This window comes from Pyricularia oryzae, chromosome 6, assembly GCF_000002495.2.
Source record: "Pyricularia oryzae 70-15 chromosome 6, whole genome shotgun sequence".
Lineage (NCBI taxonomy): Eukaryota > Fungi > Ascomycota > Sordariomycetes > Magnaporthales > Pyriculariaceae > Pyricularia > Pyricularia oryzae.
The window spans coordinates 3678402-3698730 of NC_017853.1; the positions used below are offsets into that span (position 1 = coordinate 3678402).

Genomic DNA, 20329 nt, shown 5'->3' on the forward strand with positions numbered 1-20329 from the left:
CAGGTTGTTTGTCGTTTGTGTTCACCCGCAGGTGTCGAAAAAGAAAGAAAAAAAGAATTGCCTCAAGGTAAAGTGGTCATGCATTTGTTCTGTGGCTCTGGTCGTAGTTGATCTTGTCTCTCTCCTTCTGCAAAGTCTGTACCCAACCTGCTTCCTTCCTATTTCTGTACCTTGCCTTGCTTGCATGGGCGTTCAGATGACGGTTTGCTTCAGACAAACCCAAAGCGAGCCGATTGCATCTGGTATCTATCACCCTCTGACACAAACTAGTTGTGTCATGTTGCAATCCACTAAAACAAACGAACCGCAGTCAGAGAATCGGTTCTTTTTCCGTCCGATATTGCTGGTATTGACCAAGTGTCTGTCCATTTCTGGCATCTCGCTTTGTACCCGAATGCACGATGATGCACGGTCCGGTGGGACCTCTTGCGGGGGTGACGGATTGATGAACGTCAAACAAGTTTGTGTGGACATGAACTGGACTAGGACCTAGACTGCTCGATTCCGTCTTGAGCTCCGAGATGTTTCCTCATATTCTGTAATTCTTCTTTGTGTTGTTTCCTTTGTGCCTCTACTTTTTTTCCCATCGAGTATTTTGCCTTCAGTCCTTTCCCATTTTTCTTTTTCTTGTTCCTTCCTCCATGTTCCCCGCTGCGTCGTGGTGCCGCTGGACCAACGCACAGGGCTGTTTGCGGGGATGATACTTTGCCCAATCATCCTACTGCTAGCCCTCGGCGGCACCGCAGTAGTAGTAGCACAAGAGCCTCGACGAGTAGTGTTGGAATCGAAATTCATCATACCAGAAAACTGGAAATTATCCCGTCCAGCAGCCGAGAGCGACACCATCGCCCTACGGATCGCGCTTAAACAGCCACGAGCAAAAGAGCTCGAAGCAAGACTGCTCGAGATCAACACAGACCCAGCTCACCCGCAGTACCGCCACCATCTGACCCGGGCCGAGGTTGCATCATACCAATTGCCAGCTCCCGGATCCTCGGATGCAGTCGTGAGATGGTTGGAGGAAAACGGCGTGAGGGGTGTTGAGAGGAGCAGTGACGGTGCTGGCTGGATCGGATTCACCGCGACAGCACGACAGGTCAAGACAATCCTCCACGCGGACCTGGGTTACTTTACACACGATGGCGTCAACGAAACCGCCGTCCTCCGTGCCCCCCGGTACAGCATCCCTGCTAACCTGGAGTCGAGCATCGACTTTGTTCATCCTCTGGCCCACTTCATGACACCGGCGAGTCTGCGTCCCATACCCCAGCCCCAGGACAAAGATAAGGGAACGACAGCGGGCGTTGGTAATCAATGTAACAGTGGCGTGCAGCCGTCCTGCCTCCGCGCGCTTTACGACATCAACTACGTCCCCCCATCCGGCCGCAAAGACGATAAACCATCGCCCGCCCGCATGGCCATCGCCGGCTTTCTGGACCAGTACGTCAGTCCCACCGACGTCGAGTCCTGGATGCAAACATATGCGAGGAACATCCCCGCCAACTACACTGCCGCCCTCGCCTTCGCCAACAACGCCACCAACGACCCCTCCCACCCGGGCTCCGAGGCCGCGCTGGACATCCAGTACAGCCTTGCCCTCGCCTACCCAGCACAGGTCAGCTATGTCCTGACCGGCGGCCGGGGCGGCAAGCTCGACGGCAACGGCAACCCCTTGCCAGACGACAAGGCCGACAACGAGCCATACCTTGAGTTCCTAGAACACCTGCTCGCCCTGCCCGACGACCAGATCCCACACGTCGTCAGCATCTCGTACGCCGACGACGAGCACACGGTTCCGCGCCCCTACGCCGAGCGCGTCTGCTCCATGTTCGCCCAGCTCGCCTCCCGCGGCGTCTCCGTCCTCACCGCATCCGGCGACGGCGGCAGCACGGGAATAGGCCGGTCGCGGTGCTCGCTCCCCGACGGACCGGACGGCGCCCGCCGCCGCGCCACCATCCCCACCTTCCCGGCCTCCTGCCCCTGGGTCACAGCCGTCGGCGCCACCGACAACCAGGGCCCGCCGGTGACGGGCGCCTTCTTCAGCGCCGGCGGCTTCAGCAACTACTTTGCCCAGCCCGAGTGGCAGGCCGAGGCGGCCAGGGGATACGTGGCCAGGCTCAAGAGCGGCGACGTGTGGGACGGCAAGAGCCCGGCCGAGGACATGTACAATGGGAGCGGGCGAGCGACTCCCGACATCTCGGCGGTCGGGGCCGAGTTCGTCGTGCGGCGGGACGGGCGGGATGCCACCGTCATTGGCACGTCGGCGTCGACGCCGGTCGTCGCGGCCATGGTGGCGCTGGTCAACGATGTGCTGTTGCGGTCCGGGGCCAACAGCACGGGCTGGCTCAACCCCGCGCTTTACTCGGCACGGTTCCGGGGCTCGGCCGTCACGGATGTGACCCAGGGACGGTCCAAGGGTTGCTTTTTCCAAAACGCCACGTCGGGGGTTGGCATGACGGTCCCCGGGTGGCCCGCCGCCGAGGGGTATGACCTGATCACTGGTGTTGGTACGCCCAACACTTTTGACAAGCTTTTAGCCGCTCTTCGATGAGCTCTGGACTAGACTAGAACTAGTCTAGACTTGGCGGCTGTTCCAGATTGATGAAAGAGGGTTTTGGGCAGGGGTTGCCAATCTCCATACAGAGTTACCTATCCCAGTCTCATATTGACCCAAGGACAAGTCAGTGTATGCCCCCTGGATGCGCATTGGTTCACTTGGTTGGATAGAACATAATTGACATAAAGTCGCAAGTTGAGCCCGTGTCCAAGGGATACGATACACTGCAGAATCAGGGGCATATTGTTCTGCAGACAAATATGTAAAATAATTTCCCATTAATTACACTTTCTCCTATTACATGCATCAGCAGGGCCTCGCGGAAAGCTTATTTTGCCAAAGACCTCCTTGGCAAGCCTGACTCATTACCGCTCCCGAACCCTCAAATAGCAATTGTTGAAACAAATACATTCGACACGGTTGGTTTTGCAATTGATTCTAGCGCGGACGGGGGGCTAGGGAGGACAAACGCATCTCCAACACATCAAGCGAGGAAAGAGCGCGCCTAGTTGGCAGCTTTGGCAGCCTTGGCGGCTGCGACACCTTCTTGACCGCTGCCCCGGCGACCTTGGCGCCAGCCTTGGCCACAGCACCACCGGCACCGGCACCGGCAACGGCACCGCCAACAGCTCCAGCTTTAGCTCCGGCGGCGGCGGACAAGCTGATGCATCCGTTGGCGCTGTCCTCCATGAAGATTCCTCCGTAGATGACGCCCTCGTTGATGTTGGGCTCCTGGATGCCCTCGCGAACAACATCCTTGACTTTGCCGACGCCCTTCTTGAGGCAGCCAAAGTGGAACTGGCCACCGCCGCTCACATCGTTGGGCTCTGCCTTGCTGACGGCCTTGAGGGGTTCGTTGCCCTTGGAGAAGAAGACTTGGGTGGTGCTGTTCACCAAGGAATCCAAGTTAGTATCGCTGTCACACGGCGGTTGCATCATACATCATCTCTAAAGGCCGTGGCTTACTTCTTGGTAAAGTCGAGCGTCATGGCAAAGTTGTGGAATCCATCCGCGCCAAAGGGGGTGCTGAACAGCAGCTTCGGCGGGCTGGAGGCGACGTTGCCAAACACGTTGAGAGTGTCAGGGTTGGTGTTGGCCTGCCCGTCGATGGTGCCGGTCTTGACAACAATCTGGTTGGTGCTGAACTTGTTGTCCTCGAGGAACACGAGCTGGTACTCGTGGGTGAGGTTCAGCGGCTTCTTCAGGTCCTTGGCGATGCTGAAGTGAAGCGTCTTGACACCCTTGGTCGCGTCGTCGGTGCCATTGTTGCTGGCAATGAGCAGCTCGGTACGTCGGAAGCCATTCTGTACCGTGTCGGGGTTGGGGACAAAGATGGACTTGTCACTGTTGGAAGGCGGGGAGAAAGGTTAGTGACCTGTGCCAGTTTGCCAAGTTCGCCAAGGGCGATCAACAACAAGATGCCGGGGGTGGGGTGTCTGTCGTACTTGATGGTGACCTCAACAGCCTTGGTTTTTCCAGCAACGTCGAACTATACACAACAATTGATATTAGTAACTATGCGCGCCTACAATTCTCTGTGATAAGACTCACGATTGACTGCTGCGCAAGGGTGGGCAACTCGATCACGTCGCTAAACTTGAGACCTAGTTTGGGTTAGCAAGACGTCCAGCTTTGCCTTGTCCCCCAACTGTCATTCATTCCATAAATTCTATAACATACCCTTGCCAAGAACATTGCTGGGGTTGAAGATGTTGTTGGCGGTATCAAAGTTGGCAGGCTTAAAGTTCGCCGGGACTCGTCCGTCGAACTGCAGCTTACACTGCTGGCCGTAAACGGGCGAGGTGGCCAACAAGCCACCGAAAATGGCAGATGCAACGGTGAAGGAGCGCATGGTGTAATAAAACAGAGAAATATACCAGGCCGGGCTGGTAATTGCTTGAAAGAATGAAAAAATATATGCACCTCTGAAGGGTGTGTTGTGTTGGAAATGAAAGTGATGAAAAGAGAGAGACGAGACAAACAATGGTCGACGAACTACAGGAACATCCTCACAACAACGGACGACATTGGGGGTGGTATAATATAGGCAACGCGACCCTACTATGGCATGACATGTAATCGGGGTATCCGCTATGGGAGAGCCCGACGCGTCCAAAGAAGGATTCCCTGTCGCGGTTTCATGCAAAGTTTAAAATCGTAAAGTATCATATCCATCCAGGCAAAAAAATGGTGGAAGAGTGGATACTCGGGGTTAAAGGGCGATCAAACCACTCCGACTCTACCACGTACAAACCACTTGGGGGCGGCAAGGTCTGCAGGTCCGATTTCATTTCCATAACAATGATCCGGTCCCCTAGGCACAGACTCAAAAGGCCCCATGAGATGATCCTTTGAGAGATCTTTGAGAGATCAAACTTCGATCAGAGTTCTGCAATATCGCCAATCTCTCTACGTCAATCTCAGTTGTCCGGCTCCAAGCCGTTCAAAGGAAATTTTCGTTGTGTACAGCATCCCCCGCAAAGTTGAGACAAGGGGTTTTGATCGAGTCGCGCGCAATTCGCTAAAATCTGTGAAATTAATAGCGTGAACGGGTTTTCAAGCCCCGTGAGCTTCCCCTGCGTGCGGTGCCACCGATGGACGGATCGCTCGAAATGACCGGAGCGAAAGCACACATGCACAGGCACCTGTCGTTCGCTGTGTCAGTCGTACAATTCCGTCAGGAAGTGGCGACGACGGTAGGGATGTTGACTTGAGCTGCCCATGCATTGAGAGGCTGTTATCCCTTTTTTAGTTAAACTTTTTCTTCGTCCTACTCCCTTCTTTTCCCCTGACTCCGATTGAGGGTGAAGCTGCATCCACCCAGCCACTGTCAAATCAAAGTCTTGGTGGGTTGCGGCGACCCGGCGGGCCGGTACCACTGCATGCCATCCTTAATCGCATTGTTGCGCAGAGATCAGAGTCAGTGCGCGACAGTCAAGACTCAGCGGGCGCCGACACATAGTGTAACAGTCCGCGACATTTGTTACCATTCGAGGATGATAAAATGTAGTAGGAACACATCTGAAATGTTACAGAGGTTCTAGGACTAGTTATCTTGAGGGTTTGAGTAATGGATTACAACATCTTTGTTACCTACCTTGACATTTACAGCCAAGGTTGCAGGAGTATGAAATCCGGGATAGAGCTTATAATTATCTGGAATGTAACTTATCATTTATGATTGACCTGGATTCGATAGAAGCTGTGTGGGATGTCGTGTCAATCGCAGTCGTGGTTACGTGTTAAGGTCGATGTGAAAAACATCTGCCAACGATTTGACTCGAAAGAATCAGCGCGATTTGCTTATGCAAGATCGCTCCCGCATCGCCTGTGGCGGCTTGGCGGCACGGTACACGTGCGGCATGCTGCACACTGCTGCCGCACACTGCTGCCGCACACTGCTGCCGCACACTGCTGCCGCACGTGATGGGCCTTGGATGCCACAATTGTACTGGACGAGTCCGCAGCACAGCCACCTTTGCGTCAAGACCCCGTCGCAAGCCACACCAAAGAAAAAGCCCCGCTGCTTGGCACTAACTAGCTCTGCCTGGACCATCTCTACTGCCCCAAGTGCCCATGCTAGGCATTTCTACCTCATCAGCTTACCAGTTCCAGACACTTTGTACCAGCCTAATGAATTCTCAGAAGCTTCATCAAGCAATGAAATACTGTCTCTCTCAGTGCTAATTTATTGGCTCGTTTGAGGGCCCGACAGCCGGGGCACCAGTGTTGGTATCGAGATCAATTGGCGTACAAAGGAACCGTGCTATACTAATTACCCCCCACCCATTATCGCATTATCTGCCAGCCACCAATTGCAGATTTAGCAGGGTACAAGGGTGGTCCTCAGCGCAGGCGGTTTCCCCTCAGGCAGCTCGGGACAAGAAGCTCTAGCTCCCGAAACCGACCAGGGTCTAAACGCCGTCAACCACACCAAATCGAGACGCGTTTGGATCCTACACCACAATTGAAGCCTCCATCAACAACGCGTTTCCCGAGCGATTGACGCTGCAGACGTATTCCGTCTCTCACAGGTCTCTACAGTGATCACTTCTGTGCTTCAGTTAATTCCTCAAATCCAGTCAGGAGTTATCGGTTTCGGTCGGCCCCGCTCTCATCAATGAGCACACGCGCCGGCGCGCCGGCAGTATGCCCACCATTCACGTAACGGCCCAGGGCGTCGAACACCTTCAGTCGATTTCGAACTCGCTCCGGAAAGCGCGCAAGGTCGTTGTTGTGACCGGCGCAGGCATCAGTACTAATTCGGGCATCCCAGTGAGTGGTGTTTTTGGTTCAAGACACAGCACGCCTGGTTGCGCGTCTCTTGTTGCTAACCCGATTCGCCAGGACTTTCGCTCTCGAAATGGCCTTTACTCTCTGATACAGGCACAATACGATGCAGCTAAAATCACTTCCTCGGGGGGAGATGAGAGGCCAAACGATCAGCCCGCCCCAAAGCGACGGAAACTGTCTGCCGATTCGACGTCCGCCGATCAAGAATCCACGGATCCAGCGCCCCCCACAAGCATGTCCAAATTGACGCCCGAGGAACCTACCCCGGCCAGCAAAGTCCTCGAAGGAACCCCAGATGGCATCGATAAAGTGGCCGATAATACCGCAGCTCATTCTAACGGTATACACCCGCCGATGGTTCTTCCTAGCTCGCCTCTGGCCTTGCCCTCGATCGTATCAGATAGTGAACCACGCGGTCCATCGAATGGAAGACCCGTTTCCCGCACACCTGTGCGAAGGCCATCTTCACTTTCCGCTCCAGGGTCTCCGAAAGAACACTCGTCTCCTCTCTCGTCGCCGCCACCCATACTCTTTGACCCTTTCTCTGACAGCACATCCGAGAACACGAGCTCAACGACGTCCGAGGCTGGAGATACCCCACCTTCATCGCAGTCTCAAGCCCAGTCAGTGGTCAACCATCGAAACAGCCTCCCAAATATGAAGGGAAAGGACTTGTTTGACGCTTCGGTCTGGTCTGATCCTGTCAGAACATCTGTCTTCTACAAGTTCACAACGAGTCTGAAGCGCAAGTCGAAAGAATCCAAGCCAACGAGCACACATCATTTCATCAGCCACTTACGAGATAAAGGAAAGCTCGTTCGCTGCTATACCCAAAACATTGACGAAATCGAAAAGAGGGTTGGCTTGTCAACTTGTCTGAAGCTTGGTCCAGGAAGTCGATCCAGGTTTGCTCGCCCCAGCCGGGCATCAGCACCGGCGGCACTCGCTAGAAGTTCGAGTGATCCTGGAGTCTTGGAAACCAAGGAAACCAAGCCAACCGCCCCTCCGCCATCTGGTGGAGTGGAGTGTGTCTTTCTGCATGGCTCACTAGATTCCCTCCGATGCTTTCAATGTGGCCAGACCAGCGACTGGGAGAACGACCTGGAGATGGCAACTCTGTCGGGGAACCAGCCCGCATGCCCTCACTGCGAGGGGGCGACCGCTGCTAGGGAGAATAGGGGCAAGCGTGCCCTTGGAGTTGGGAAGTTGAGGCCCGACATTGTCTTGTACGGAGAGGAACATCCAAACGCGCACCTCATCTCACCGCTGATACAACACGATCTGTCACTGAATCCAGACATGCTACTGATCCTTGGCACCAGTTTACGTGTTCATGGACTCAAGGTCATCGTCAGGGAGTTTGCCAAATCAGTTCACAACAGGGGTGGCAAAGTGGTATTTGTCAACTTGACCAAGCCCTCTGAGAGTGTCTGGGCGGACGTTCTCGATTACTGGGTCGAATGGGACTGTGACGCGTGGGTCGAAGATCTAAAGACCAGGGAGGCTGAACCAAAGGGCGGGAAGGGCATTTCAGGCCGCGCCGACAAAGGTGCCGTTGATACCGGAAAACCGTCCAAAAAGAAGAAGGCCGCAACAGTTTTGAACAAGAATGCCTCCAGCCAAGATCAACCCAACCCGTCGACAGAACAGGAAGCAAAGGCCACGGCGACCGAACAGGAACCAAACAACTCGGTGACCTCGGTCATTGAACAAAAGCTCGAGGCATCTATGAGCGAGCAGCAGCCTGAAACATCGACAATTGAGCAACAATCGCAATCATCGTCAAGCGAGCAGCAGCCCAAGACATCTATAGGCGAAAAACAGCAAGGTTTTATTGTAACCCAAACCCAGCAGGAACCACCTCATCCCGGGCCGCAGGTCGACATCGAAAAGGGAACTTCTAATGCTTCCGGAGGATTTACGGTTTGTGGGCCAGCGCCACCCACAGATATCAAAGATTCTAGCAGAGATGCAATTGAGCAACATGTCAATATTTTGGAGCTGCCTAAGAAACGGAATAAGCCAAATAACACGGCCAGGAAACCTTCGCGACGGACACCAGATCTTCCAGAAGCAACTAACGATCCCGCATACATTCTGCAGTGCATTTACGCTGAACTGGCACAGATTAGCGGCAGGCCAAACAACTACCTTCGGTCGTTCCAGAGGCCCCTTGATCCCACGGCGGTACATAAACCGCCGCCGAGGAAGAAAAAGTTGCCGGGCGTGCAAAAGCTCAAGATTGCCGCAACCAAGAAAGCACCCCGTCCGAGAAAGTCTAACATGGCTGCGGAGGCGCCGATCGAGTCACCCAAAGTCGATGCAAAGCCAACTTCCTGTCCTTTGCTCGTTTCTGACTCTCCTGGTCCACAAGACATCGACGCTTCCGCACTGGCGGCCAATGCCGAGCTAGTGCAACCGACCCAGATCAATGACCTTGTGGATGGAGTTGCGGCCGCAATAAAGTCAAATCCGCGGAAACGCAAGCCAAAGATGATCGACGGTATTGCCGTCGTGTCAGTTCCGCGAAAGCAAAAATCTATGATTGCAAGATCAGCAGCATCAAAACAGAAGCCGTTGGATCTTGCACAGGCTCATGCGATAGCCACCGCTACTACAGTCGCTGCAGTACAGCTACTACAAAAAGGAGACTCCACCACGCGGAACAGTGGCCACGAGTTATCCCCTGCTGCGACAGACTTTAGCCCTGGGCCTCTGCCGCCTCCTACCATGCGCAGCGAAATAGCCGGCATGCCAGCAGAGGACCCCTCGCACAGTCTGCAATATGCAGCCATTAGGCTTGCGCCGTCAAAACTAGACGAGGAACACAAGCCCAGTCCTGCCCACCACTGGGCCAGTCCCGCGTCGTTGGCAGCCCCATCCTCCGTCGAACCCCCACCACGACATTCGCAACCGCAATCGCTTGTTCATCCGAGCTCGTCACAAGAACAGCAGCAAAAAATGGCAACCGTAATGCCGTCGCCATTCAGTTCCAATCAACCTCCCCCGCCAGCCTGGCTTACCCAGTCATTAGCAACCCCTCAGGCTTCACCATATATATATACATCTTCTCCCCAGCCACCACGTTCAATCCAGCAGCAAGCACAACGAAACAATCCATTCAGGCTTACTCAGTCCCTTGTAGGCCTTCGCAGATCACCTGGCCTCACACCGCGAACATTTTCGCCTGCGCAATTCTATTCGGGACCCAAGCCTGGAGGATTCAGCGGCAGTAACTTGTCTGGGACGGCGTCGTCCGATGCCGTCGCTGCACGGCGCGCCTTGCTGGAGGCGGAAGCTGCGGCGACTTTGTCCAGTATGGCTAGTAGGAAATGATTTTTCTGGGTACTTCAATGTCGCTCTTTGAGAATATGCCCAGCGCGCTTGACCTTGTGGTCTCTTCGAAATTCTTCCTAATGCGCGATCCTGGTGGCTGCCAAGCGATGAGCTGAGGATACATATACTTTTTCGTGAGCCGCATGAGATGAACTATTTTCTGTGTGTGCAATGTCGCCATTCAAAGAGAGAGAAAAAAAAGTTAGCAACAGGCGCAGCGGATTTTCTTTTGGATATTTTTTTCTTCTCTCTTATAGGGGCATTGTCGGATCCCACCATACAATTCATGACTGTAGGTTCTTTTTTTTTATGCATTTTTCTGCACGGTGTTCAGGCGTTATATCAGGCACATGGTTTCTAGCGAAGCTTATAGAGGAGCACCGCCTATCTTTTTTTTTTCTTTTTTTTTATGTCGGCTGCTTATCTGGAATTTTGGTGTTTTGGGGGTGACAAGATACATCAAGTGCGCTTGTGGAATTATCCTTATGCTCGCACAACCTGTTCCAGGCTCGGGCCGGCCGCTCTGAAACATGGACTGCTGGTGTCTTCAGTGATTGAGCCTGAGGTATATATTATTATTCGCTACCCAGCTTCAGACTTCTTGCAAATCGAACAGCTTTGGCGAAATGTCAAAATCTAACCTTATCCCGCTCATTCGGAGTACCCTATTGCCCTAGTGCCAAGGTCGTGTGATTTTCCATCCCAAATTCGAGCATGGACGCTTTTGGCGCGGCATCCGGCGGCGGCCCGCGTCATCGCCACTAGAGGCGGTCCCACACGGCTATTGCTCTGGCCGCTGGTACGGTCACCGCCGGGGTCAGAGGTTTTGTCGTCTGGGGGTTCTCCAGCTTCGGCTGTCTCGAGCGTGATCTGGATGGTGCGCATGATGCCGCCCATAGACGTGGACGATTGTGTTGGCGCTCTATTGCTAATTATTTGAGGGAGGCGCCACCTGCTCGCGGCGGACCTCGAGGAGGGCCAGGGTGTCGTTTGCTGCATCGTACCGGCCGAGGGACTGTGCGACTGCTCCTGGTCATCCATCGGTTGGTCGGCCCAGGTTAGAGCTGCGTTGCGGTTCGCAGCGTCGCTGGTAGCTGTTGTGTCTGCCGTCATTGGAGGGGACCTCAAGTCAACTCCCGACGGCCAGCGTGAGGTGGCTGGCAGCGTGCCTAATTCAACGTCGGTGTCGGCCCTGCTTGTGTAGGCTTGTTGTTGAGGGTTTCGGTGCTCGTCCAAGTCATCCCGGCGTATCTGGGATGATGTGAATCCTGTCGCCGTGCCGAGGGTGGTCACGGGCGCGCTGGAGCCGCCAGAGTGCAACTTCATTCTCCGGTACAGCCTGGCTCTGGGATTGTTGGACGAGCCTCGGCGTCCGTGGCTTTTTTTCTCGATAACGAGGGCGATTGGAGGCAGGCAGGCGCAGATGAAGCCGGAGGCTAGTTCCATCAATCTATCGCAGGGTTAGTAAAGAGTGGGCTGCGACCCTTTTTATCTTTTATTCCCTTTACCCTTGGTGGCTGCACACTGCTCTAGGAGGGACAGAGGCAATCACAGGGAAGGCAGATATTGGGGTTGCTAAAGATGTGAAGGGGTTACGGACGTAAGTATGCCCAATAAGGCACCGTTTCCAGAGATATCCGAGTCGTCCCCTTCTGCGAGTATCAGATAGAGTTTGGCTCCGCTGGACAAGATGGCAATACCGCCGAGGCCGAGCAGCCCGCTGATCCTGATCTTCTTAGCCAACGGCAGGCGCAGCGGCATGACGAGAGACGCAGGGAGGACCAAGATGGCGAGGTCGGTGATGACGGCCATGGTCGAGTCGATCTTCCACATCTTGGATCTATCAATGCAATATTCGGGTTGCACTGTGACATCCCAATACGAGGCAAACGGCGTGCAGGAGAAGACCTTGGCAAGCAAGACAGCGATGGTGTAGAGCGTGAAGACAAAGATGCCGCTGTATATTCGCCATACGATATGGCGCTTGATCGAGAAGACGCGCTCGATGAGGAGCACGAGGGTAACCTTGATGCACAACGTGGCGACGGTATACACGAGGGCGTTGGCGTAGACCCACTGGAAACCCGATGGGAGGCGGGGCGGGCGTGAGCGGAACGGCCGTGAAAAGTCGGGCTTTGATGATTTTGATATCATCGTGGGGAAGATGAAAACTGACTTTGAGAAACGGCATAAGTTCTTTTCCCGAGAGATCCCACGCGTGGTATCCCAAGCCATAATGGTGCACTAGATGCAAGAGATACAAGGTGGTAAGTAGGTTACCCAGGTATGTATTCACCGGACAGGGTGAGAGAGCCCCAGACTTGGGCACCGCGGGAGACGTGGTGCTTGACGGAACTATAAGGCTACTCACGAGCGGCGAACGTGCCGAAGTAGCTGAGAACGAGAAACTGCCACGGGTGATATGTTCAGTCACGCATTCCTTGTGAGCTGTTTTGTTTGTGTGTCTTATATGGGTCAAAAGCCTGAATAATCCACAAACTCACGCCTGCAGCAGCAAAGGAGCCTGGACAATATCACTTGGTTAGCTCCATGGCGGACTCGGCTTTATTGACAACTGGAGCACATTCAGGAACGGGTAGGGACAGATGAAGCAATCCCCTGGTGTTTGGGTAGACTCACAATCCTCGAATTGGGTCTGGGGAGATACGGCCCATTTTGAGCAGACTCTGCCCGCCCAAAAAATGATTACAAGACACATCAATAATACCAAAACCACAAGTTGTACTTGTCGAAGACCGACCGGCACCCGGTTCTGTACATCGGGGATGACGCCCGGCGGGGGAGGAATGACGCTAGGGTCGCTGGTTGATATGTTCATCGCTGCGGGCGGCGGGAGGGGGATGCAAGTAAGGTGTGTGGTGGTGGGCGTGAGTCCCTATTAGGCTCATGCTATGATGAGGAGGGATAATTGTTGACGGCGAACTCTCTCTCTTTCTTTTTCTCTCTGTCTCTAAACACTCCTTGTGACCAAAGCGTTGATACGAGAGGGGCCGACTCGAGCATGTTGTATCGTTTTGGATGCTTTATCGCAGTCCGCGGACTTTTTTTTTCTTCACAGCGCCATCGAAGCAGAACGTAAGGATGGGCGTTGGTCAATTATTAGTGTCCATGGCTGGTAGGATTTGTAAAGCAGGTAAACCAAAACTAGAGTTTCTTCATTTTTTTATTTTTTTATTTTCTATTTTCTTATTTTTTTTTTATCTTATTTTTCTCGGGTGAACCTCAACGCCTGGCAGTGGGGGACCTTTTCTTCTCCTGATGTGGAGGGCAGCAGCGCCCTGCAGGGAAGAACGGGTCGTGTTCTCGAACAGTGGCCTGAAGTATAATACCAGCGACGAGGTATTCGGTCTGGTGCTCAAATATGGGACGGTAGTGGAAGATAATCAAGAACTCCATATTCCCCCCCCCCCCCCCCAACCCTGTTTTGGTGACTTCTTTTGGCTTTGGCTTTTTCCACTCGTGTGCCAAGATGCTTCCAAGTCAGTTTGATGTTGCTCGTGGTGGAGGGCATGTGGCGTGTGTGTATTCCTGTCCCGATGCATGCCATCAATATGTGTCCTACGCGTAGAAGAAGCATGCAGTTACGGGGCAGCTTTTCCATATTTGCATAGTCTTTGGCGCAAACAACGCTAGCACGGGGCCTGGCCCTGGACCAAGATCGGTGCTAGATCAAATCGGGGAGAATATTTCAGGTGCCGAATGGGCAAGAAGCGAAAGCCATTCATGAAAGACCATCTATCGCGGAGCTACGCTCTCTTTAGGAACAGTCACTCGAGGCCAAGACTGGCATCGAGGCAGAGAACGTAGGTGTGTATGACTCGTATTACTCGGAAGAATGAGGCAAAGGACTCGTGCACCTGGGGGGCATTTTTTCTCTTTCTGACGTCGGGGTGCATGGGCAAATCGACAATGCAAGGTACCTTGGATGATAAGATGGTAGCGAAACGTTCGGATCTGATAAAGTTCAACGATAGATTGCTATGGTTTCTGATATGTCCAAATCTGCACTAAGGTAGGTAAGGGAGCCAACGGTTTTGACAAGGGAGCCAGGTGCTGGAATCGCAAGGGTTTTTTTTAAAACCCGAAGTACGGCAAATATTTGGTCAAGAAAGCTCTTCGACTGTGCACGTTTTTAATTTTATTCCGTTTTCTTTTTTTTCTTTTTTTTCTCTCACGCTCCCTCTGCCTCTCTGTCTGTGGCTCTCTCACATGCTAACAAATTCTTTGTTGCTATGCGCATGGTCATCAGTGACTTTCTACCGGCAAAACTATGTTAGTGATGTCCGACGTATGTTATATGTGTTCATCGCTTGCCCCTCACGGGAAGTTGGGAAACGAGGGTGCGGGAATACGAACATATGGTTAACTCTACCACCCAGATCGCCCAAAATTGTCAAATACACCGTGAGACATTTTGTTATTGCTCTTTATAGTCCGATAGTATGTGATGGCTTTGCTAGGGATCTTAGCATTCACCGTCCATTCATTCTCGCTGTAGGTTTTGTAAGGATAATGAGCCGTGTCGAAAGTTTTGTCTACACTTTTGAACTCGACGCCCAAATCATGAGCCAATTTTGTGTTGATAACGTAAATCCAAATCTGTCCATTGGCTGGTTTTTCTTGCTGGGCCAGCGCGAGGGCGTCATCATACGACGTTGTCGTCGAAATGTAACCCCGATTTGGCGGTATGTCTAGGCCGCTCTGCTTCAGCATGTCGTTCGTGCTTACATGGGAAACCGTCCAAACGACCGCAGGAAGATATCCTAGTGGTTCTGCAGTGGCAACGCTTAACAACGTTGCAAGCGAAAAAGTAAAAGCGGATCGAAGTTGAACCATTTTCTCAAAGGTTATGACTTGGTGAAGTGTTCAAGAAACAAAGCTGAGATTAAAAGAATGACCAAGTCAAAGAGTAATATAGGATTGGTGATTGGATTTGTTTAGTTTCCTCAATCGAAGTCAAGTTGCTGCAGAATTATATTAGTTTTACAGATACAAATAATTCGTAAGTATATCCAGCCGAGTATTATTTGTTCCCTCGAGGCTGGGCGAACCATAGTGTTAATAAAATGCAAAGTTCTATTTTTATTGGTGATATTATTTTAGGAGGCAGAAGTTGGCAAGCATTGCCATTCGGGCACCCCGATGTTGTAAGATTATTGGGGCTGTGCAGAACTACGCATTGGATCTGCATTTAAAATGAATTCTTGTGTGCTCGTCCAAGAATAAAAATTCGGCTTTAATCGCATGACAATTACTCCAGTAGATATAAGAGTTGTTGTTCAATTGACCAGCAAATCCACCTAGGCACTGGCGACGAAAGGCCTCCCTCCATATTCAGGAGGCCGGTGCTTGCCTATATTATGCAAGGGCGCTACAATAACCATTGCTCGCATAGTACGATTAATATCATCTATACCTTTTCCCTGCCGTTAACGTGTTTGGTCCCAGAAAATTGTAGGCCCTATCCTGGATGCACTGCTGACGATATATTATTGGGTACTAGGTAGGTAGGTAGGTAGGTAGGTACCTGCCAGTTTTCTAGGTAGGCAAAAATAGCTGTATTTTTGATTGGATTTCCAGCGGTTTAGGATCGACCATACGGTGAGTTGAGGCCTTAACTCAAGAGCCGTATCTGATGAACATTTTGGCCATTTGTGGAATATCTCCGTCTGCTAGTCTGTGACCTTTTTTTTTTTTTTTCTTTTTCTTTCTCGGTTCCCAGCCTAGGTCTAGACCTTATGATTACCTGGGAGCACAATGGGGCAACGTCACCTTCTCTTGTAAGTTTCCTGATCTCAGATGAAACCTGGCTCAATACATGGCAACTCCCATTCATTAGGGAAGGGATTCTCAGTTTCACCGATCAATGACAAATTGGACGTTTGTTTCTTCATCAATACTGGTAAACGGAACTTGCTTAGCTTATACGGGGTATCAGTGCCGCCGGGAAGTGGGGGTAACTCTAGTGGATGCAGCGCTGCTGCTGGTAAAAAATAGGTAGGACCAAGAACACCAAGTGCGAAGTGCAAAGCTTTCTCATCTTGACTGCACATACAATTAGTTGGGTTGATGGTTGATTAAGGTACTTTAATGATCGGATGTACAGAAGCTCCTCGCCGTACGAAGAAGGTTGCAAGCCTAATTACGACCCCTCGGTACAGTATAAATAGGTATGTATTTATTTAAGCACCATACCAAATCTGGATTGAAGTGCAATGTTACCGTCCAGTTTATATAAATCCAATATACGGCAGTAGCTCCAGAGTTTGTTACCTACTACCTACTGTATTTAGCGCATGTAATAACACTATTCTAGACTAGGATTTCAAAACATGTTAGCCTTGTTAACAATTTATTTATTATTTATTTTTACGACGTATTTTTCGAAAACTGTGCCAGCCCATCGGATTCGCCCATGTAACCTCCGTCCGGTTTTTACACGAGTCCAGCCGGCCTTTTGCGGCTCCAGTTTACCATGAAGAATCAAGGGAGCAAGAAAAAAAGAGACCGATAATCTACAACCTGGAACGTTGCTGAACTTTATGGGTTATTGCGGGATTCGAACTGATTAACCACTTAGGGCCAAGTCTCAACATTACGCATTACGTATATCTTGGATTACAGTGGGGATACGACGAGAAGAAAAGAAAGAAAAAATAGCAATCCACAGATGCTCGTGCTATTTGCAAGCGTACAGGCGCGTTTTCTTCTTCTTCCTTTTCCCCTTCTCTTCCTTTTCCCCTTCTCTTCCTTTTCCCCTTCTCTTCCTTTTCCCCTTCTCTTCCTTTTCCCCTTCTCTTCCTTTTCCCCTTCTCTTCCTTTTCCCCTTCTCTTCCTTTTCCCCTTCTCTTCCTTTTCCCCTTCTCTTCCTTGTTTCTTTTGGAAACAAAGAAAGAAAATACTATAACGATTTCTAGTGGTCTGGACGCAGATTTCTTCCCGCATGCTTGCATCAGGCACTGTTCCCATGTCAGCGCTGGCGTATAATTCCGTAAAAGGTCCTTGCCCAGGTGGTCATCCACAGGGGCAGTTATACGCGGGGGAAATTTACGTGGTATGGACCTATGCGTAATAATACTTACTATAGCGGGTATTGGCGAAAGCTTATTCACGGCGTAAACCGGGAGTTCTAGTTCTAGAACACGCTTGGGTAGGTAAGGTACGTACCTGCGTTAGATCGTACGTCAAACCTGCGTGCGGGGGTTTAAAAACCGACCCGACTCCGGCCGGATACCTGGATTTGGAAAATCCCCGCTGCTGCCACCCGGCACCGACTCGCAACCACAATTCGTCCTCTTGCAGTCAGGGGCATCCTCCCCAGCCCGTTTAAACGACGATGCTCCGATGTCACGAAAGGACGACTACTTCTCACATGTCTGGGCAAAAATTGTCAACTAAACTCTTCGTCCCGAGCACTGACTACTCAGTACTTGCCACTGGAAGCTGCAAAGAGCATCTCGACTCGTGTCCTAAAAGATCGGGCGAATGGAGCTCAATCCTTGGGTCGGGCGGGTTCTCTCCGCCGTAGGCTACAATGGCTGTACATCTTATCTTGCATGGATTTCAGATAGTTTAAACGTCAGGGCCGAACCACGATCAGCCGAAGACCGACTGCGCCCCTTGGGCGATGCTGCATGACCCAACAGACGGCAGTTCTGCCGGTAACCAAACTTGACCAATGAAAGCAAGAATTTCCAATCCTGTCCGTACAAGGACCAACACCAAAGCCTGTTCAACACCAGAGCTAGTCCTGCAAAGTCGTAGCTCACCGACATGATTCACCTTCAGCATGGTCCTGCATGGTTTGTTCAACACGCCCTGTGCATGTATACATACGTAACCGAGTTTATCCTCCGTCCGAGAAAGGATGCAATACCCTGGACTCGTGTCTTGCAAACGTGCCATACACGAGGGCAGCCGCTAGCTTGCTTGGCCCGACTTTGGGATCCGAATTGCTACCATTTACATCTTGGCCATCAGGTTCCACTCTTGGGGCTTCCGTGGCCCCTTCATCATCGTATCGAGCCCGAATAGATCGAAAAATTGTTTGGTTGCAAGACTGACTACTCTACTGCTACTGTGAGAAAGCAACTTCCGCAAGATCAAAGTGCCGAAGAGAATTGCGTGCTGCTTTGACGGCCACTCGCTGCAACATAGCATCTTCTTCAACCATTCTTCTTAGAGAGTATTTTACGGTCACCGTTGCCAAACCACCAAAAATCTAGAAAGTTCATGGCATCATCTGCGTGTTGGCATGTTCGAGAAGCTGCAGCTTTAGTTTCCCATCGTAAGCGTCCTTGATGCCAGAACAATCCCCTAGTTTGTAGGTGGTCAAGGTGAGCAAAAGACTGGACTATATCAGCAAGCTATGCTAACTTGTGTGAGGACCATATTACTGCAGTGGCTTCGCGGCCAACGGCGCTTTGGAGTTGTTCTTGGACTGCCGTGGGCCAAGACAAAAGCCCAGTGTCCAGTACGGACAACTGTGATCCTCCTGCGGATAAAATACTAAGCCAAGAACTGGTCCAAGCTGGAAAGAGGGGATGGCTATCTGCTTCGACGCAAATACTTAGCATGTTGAAGTTCCAGACACGCCAAGTACGACTGGCCAAGGATTATGGAGTAGAAATTTCGAGTGGTAGGGACAGGGACATCTGCAAGCGTCTAAATGAGCGATCTGTCGATGGTAGGCAGCCGGTATGCTCGGAGGCTATTGCTGCGGGGTTGGGTACCGCGTATTTTGATGGTTTGGAATGCTGATGCTTAGTTGAACCGACGGGATTATAGCTCCAATTTGTACGTTTGTGTCCCCAACCTGCCGAGACAAGGGTTTGGCGCCCGGATCTGGATTTCAGCCTGAAAAAGACACGCCTTGACAGCAACGGTACGGCCTGTGACGCCGTATATTAAAATTCATATAAGAGCAGCGATTGGTCGGTGTATTTTGGTTCGCTTGTTGTGACAACAACATTCATGCGTCGAAATGCAACGACATCAGCACTGCTCTGTCCGGATCTGGGCTTGGGTGGTGTTCTGGGCGTGATTCTCGATCACTTTGCCACGGCAATAAGACCACGACCCAGGCCCGGTGGGGTTAGTTCGTGGTGCTCGCAGGGCGCTTTCAGTAAAAGATACTTCGTAATATCCGAAGTGCGTCGGGCTTGGTGCTGTTAGCTGAACCATGGTCGGTCAACCGGTGGGTTCTCGATGGCCGATAGGAGGCAGACATCCCGCAAGTATGCAGGTTTGACTGTGAGTATATATGGTACCAGATCAGTCCTCGAGGGCAGGCAAACAAGGCATGTTCAAGACAACCCTACAAGAGAACCCGCATCTAAACGAACAAAAGACCAACATACTTAACCGTTGCTCTATACCCTCTTCAGCCCTTTCCATTATGCGCTACTCACTCGGGACCCTTCTCCTCGCTCTAAGCCAGGGCATCTATGCCGACTGCGGCTGGCGCCTCAACGGCAACGACTGCATCTGCATGAACAGTGCCAACGGAAACGCATGGACCGAATGGACAAGTTATTGTTGTCAGGCCATGGGCAGAAGGACAGGCGGCTTTGTAAGTGAATCCCTTGTTCAATTCTCCGCTGGAAGTGTGTCGGCAGGGGCGTCATTCCTTTTTGCTGTCCCGGCCATCGGTGATATGATACTCCTCTAAGATGAGGCAAGTTCTTTAGTGCTGACATCTGCGAAATTTAATCAGGGTCCTGTGTGCACCGTGACCAAGGACTTGAGGCAAACCTTCAAGGACTGTTGCAAGTATCAGAACAAGGAGTCCCTCATTGGGCATTGTAGATAGATGTTCGACCGCCGCACCTGCGTGGGATTGGAAAATAGGCAACGGAGGCGTCGTGTCGACGGCATCATTAGGCGTACAAAAGTAGCCTTGACACTGCAGCCAGGAAAAAGGTTATTGGGGCGAATGGGATGTCATAAGTTTAACCGTCGGTTGGTTTAATCATCTCTTGGGCTCACGAAGCCGCCGAATAAAGTTTCAAAGAGTGCAAGAGTGAATATCGGACCAAGATTGCAATATAATTTCCCTTGTAGGTACCTAGAACTAGGCAGAAAAGCATGTGCGATTGCTATGGTAACTGTAACTGTTGTGTT

At 51.7% G+C, this 20329-nt stretch overlaps 7 protein-coding genes across 7 annotated transcripts; 4 read left to right on the top strand and 3 right to left on the bottom strand.

Moving 5' to 3' along the window:
• The first annotated feature begins 478 nt into the window (after positions 1-478).
• MGG_09322 (uncharacterized protein) lies at positions 479-3148 on the top strand. Its single transcript, XM_003720257.1, has one exon. The coding sequence runs from the start codon at positions 698-700 to the stop codon at positions 2549-2551; it is 1854 nt and encodes a 617-aa protein (XP_003720305.1). The 5' UTR covers positions 479-697; the 3' UTR covers positions 2552-3148.
• MGG_09321 (uncharacterized protein) lies at positions 2727-4776 on the bottom strand. Its single transcript, XM_003720258.1, has 5 exons — positions 4238-4776; positions 4109-4161; positions 4003-4046; positions 3524-3901; positions 2727-3443 (listed from the first exon to the last, which is right to left on the bottom strand). The coding sequence occupies exons 1-5, from the start codon at positions 4407-4409 to the stop codon at positions 2996-2998; spliced, it is 1095 nt and encodes a 364-aa protein (XP_003720306.1). The 5' UTR covers positions 4410-4776; the 3' UTR covers positions 2727-2995.
• Positions 4777-6459: 1683 nt separating this feature from the next.
• Positions 6460-10847, top strand: MGG_09320 (uncharacterized protein). Its single transcript, XM_003720259.1, has 2 exons — positions 6460-6832; positions 6905-10847. The coding sequence occupies exons 1-2, from the start codon at positions 6707-6709 to the stop codon at positions 10184-10186; spliced, it is 3408 nt and encodes a 1135-aa protein (XP_003720307.1). The 5' UTR covers positions 6460-6706; the 3' UTR covers positions 10187-10847.
• Positions 10838-12861, bottom strand: MGG_09319 (uncharacterized protein; the record flags this gene model as incomplete). Its single annotated transcript, XM_003720260.1, has 5 exons — positions 10838-11636; positions 11787-12361; positions 12558-12634; positions 12691-12710; positions 12827-12861. The coding sequence occupies 5 exons, from the start codon at positions 12859-12861 to the stop codon at positions 10838-10840; spliced, it is 1506 nt and encodes a 501-aa protein (XP_003720308.1).
• A 1263-nt stretch (positions 12862-14124) lies between these two features.
• MGG_17814 (uncharacterized protein) lies at positions 14125-14959 on the bottom strand. Its single transcript, XM_003720261.1, has 2 exons — positions 14564-14959; positions 14125-14463 (listed from the first exon to the last, which is right to left on the bottom strand). The coding sequence occupies exon 1, from the start codon at positions 14918-14920 to the stop codon at positions 14576-14578; it is 345 nt and encodes a 114-aa protein (XP_003720309.1). The 5' UTR covers positions 14921-14959; the 3' UTR covers positions 14125-14463; positions 14564-14575.
• Positions 14960-18645: 3686 nt separating this feature from the next.
• On the top strand, positions 18646-18967 carry MGG_17815 (uncharacterized protein; the record flags this gene model as incomplete). Its single annotated transcript, XM_003720262.1, has 1 exon — positions 18646-18967. The coding sequence occupies exon 1, from the start codon at positions 18782-18784 to the stop codon at positions 18965-18967; it is 186 nt and encodes a 61-aa protein (XP_003720310.1). The 5' UTR covers positions 18646-18781.
• A 471-nt stretch (positions 18968-19438) lies between these two features.
• Positions 19439-20300, top strand: MGG_14338 (uncharacterized protein). The gene is made up of 2 exons (XM_003720263.1): positions 19439-19778; positions 19923-20300. Exons 1-2 carry the CDS (start codon positions 19470-19472, stop codon positions 20016-20018), a joined length of 405 nt encoding a protein of 134 aa, XP_003720311.1. The 5' UTR covers positions 19439-19469; the 3' UTR covers positions 20019-20300.
• Positions 20301-20329: the final 29 nt, after the last annotated feature.

Excerpts from the sequence above, each read along its gene's own strand:
- MGG_14338 (XM_003720263.1), top strand. The coding sequence starts at position 19,470 with ATGGTACCAGATCAGTCCTCGAGGGCAGGCAAACAAGGCATGTTCAAG. Across the intron at positions 19,779-19,922 it reads GCAGAAGGACAGGCGGCTTT|GGTCCTGTGTGCACCGTGAC; the intron begins GTAAGTGAATCC and ends AAATTTAATCAG.
- MGG_09321 (XM_003720258.1), bottom strand. The coding sequence starts at position 4,409 with ATGCGCTCCTTCACCGTTGCATCTGCCATTTTCGGTGGCTTGTTGGCC. Across the intron at positions 4,162-4,237 it reads CAGCAATGTTCTTGGCAAGG|GTCTCAAGTTTAGCGACGTG; the intron begins GTATGTTATAGA and ends AACCCAAACTAG. Across the intron at positions 3,444-3,523 it reads ACGCTCGACTTTACCAAGAA|CACCACCCAAGTCTTCTTCT; the intron begins GTAAGCCACGGC and ends CTTGGTGAACAG.
- MGG_17814 (XM_003720261.1), bottom strand. The coding sequence starts at position 14,920 with ATGCTGAAGCAGAGCGGCCTAGACATACCGCCAAATCGGGGTTACATT.
- MGG_09320 (XM_003720259.1), top strand. The coding sequence starts at position 6,707 with ATGCCCACCATTCACGTAACGGCCCAGGGCGTCGAACACCTTCAGTCG. Across the intron at positions 6,833-6,904 it reads GTACTAATTCGGGCATCCCA|GACTTTCGCTCTCGAAATGG; the intron begins GTGAGTGGTGTT and ends CCGATTCGCCAG.
- MGG_09322 (XM_003720257.1), top strand. The coding sequence starts at position 698 with ATGATACTTTGCCCAATCATCCTACTGCTAGCCCTCGGCGGCACCGCA.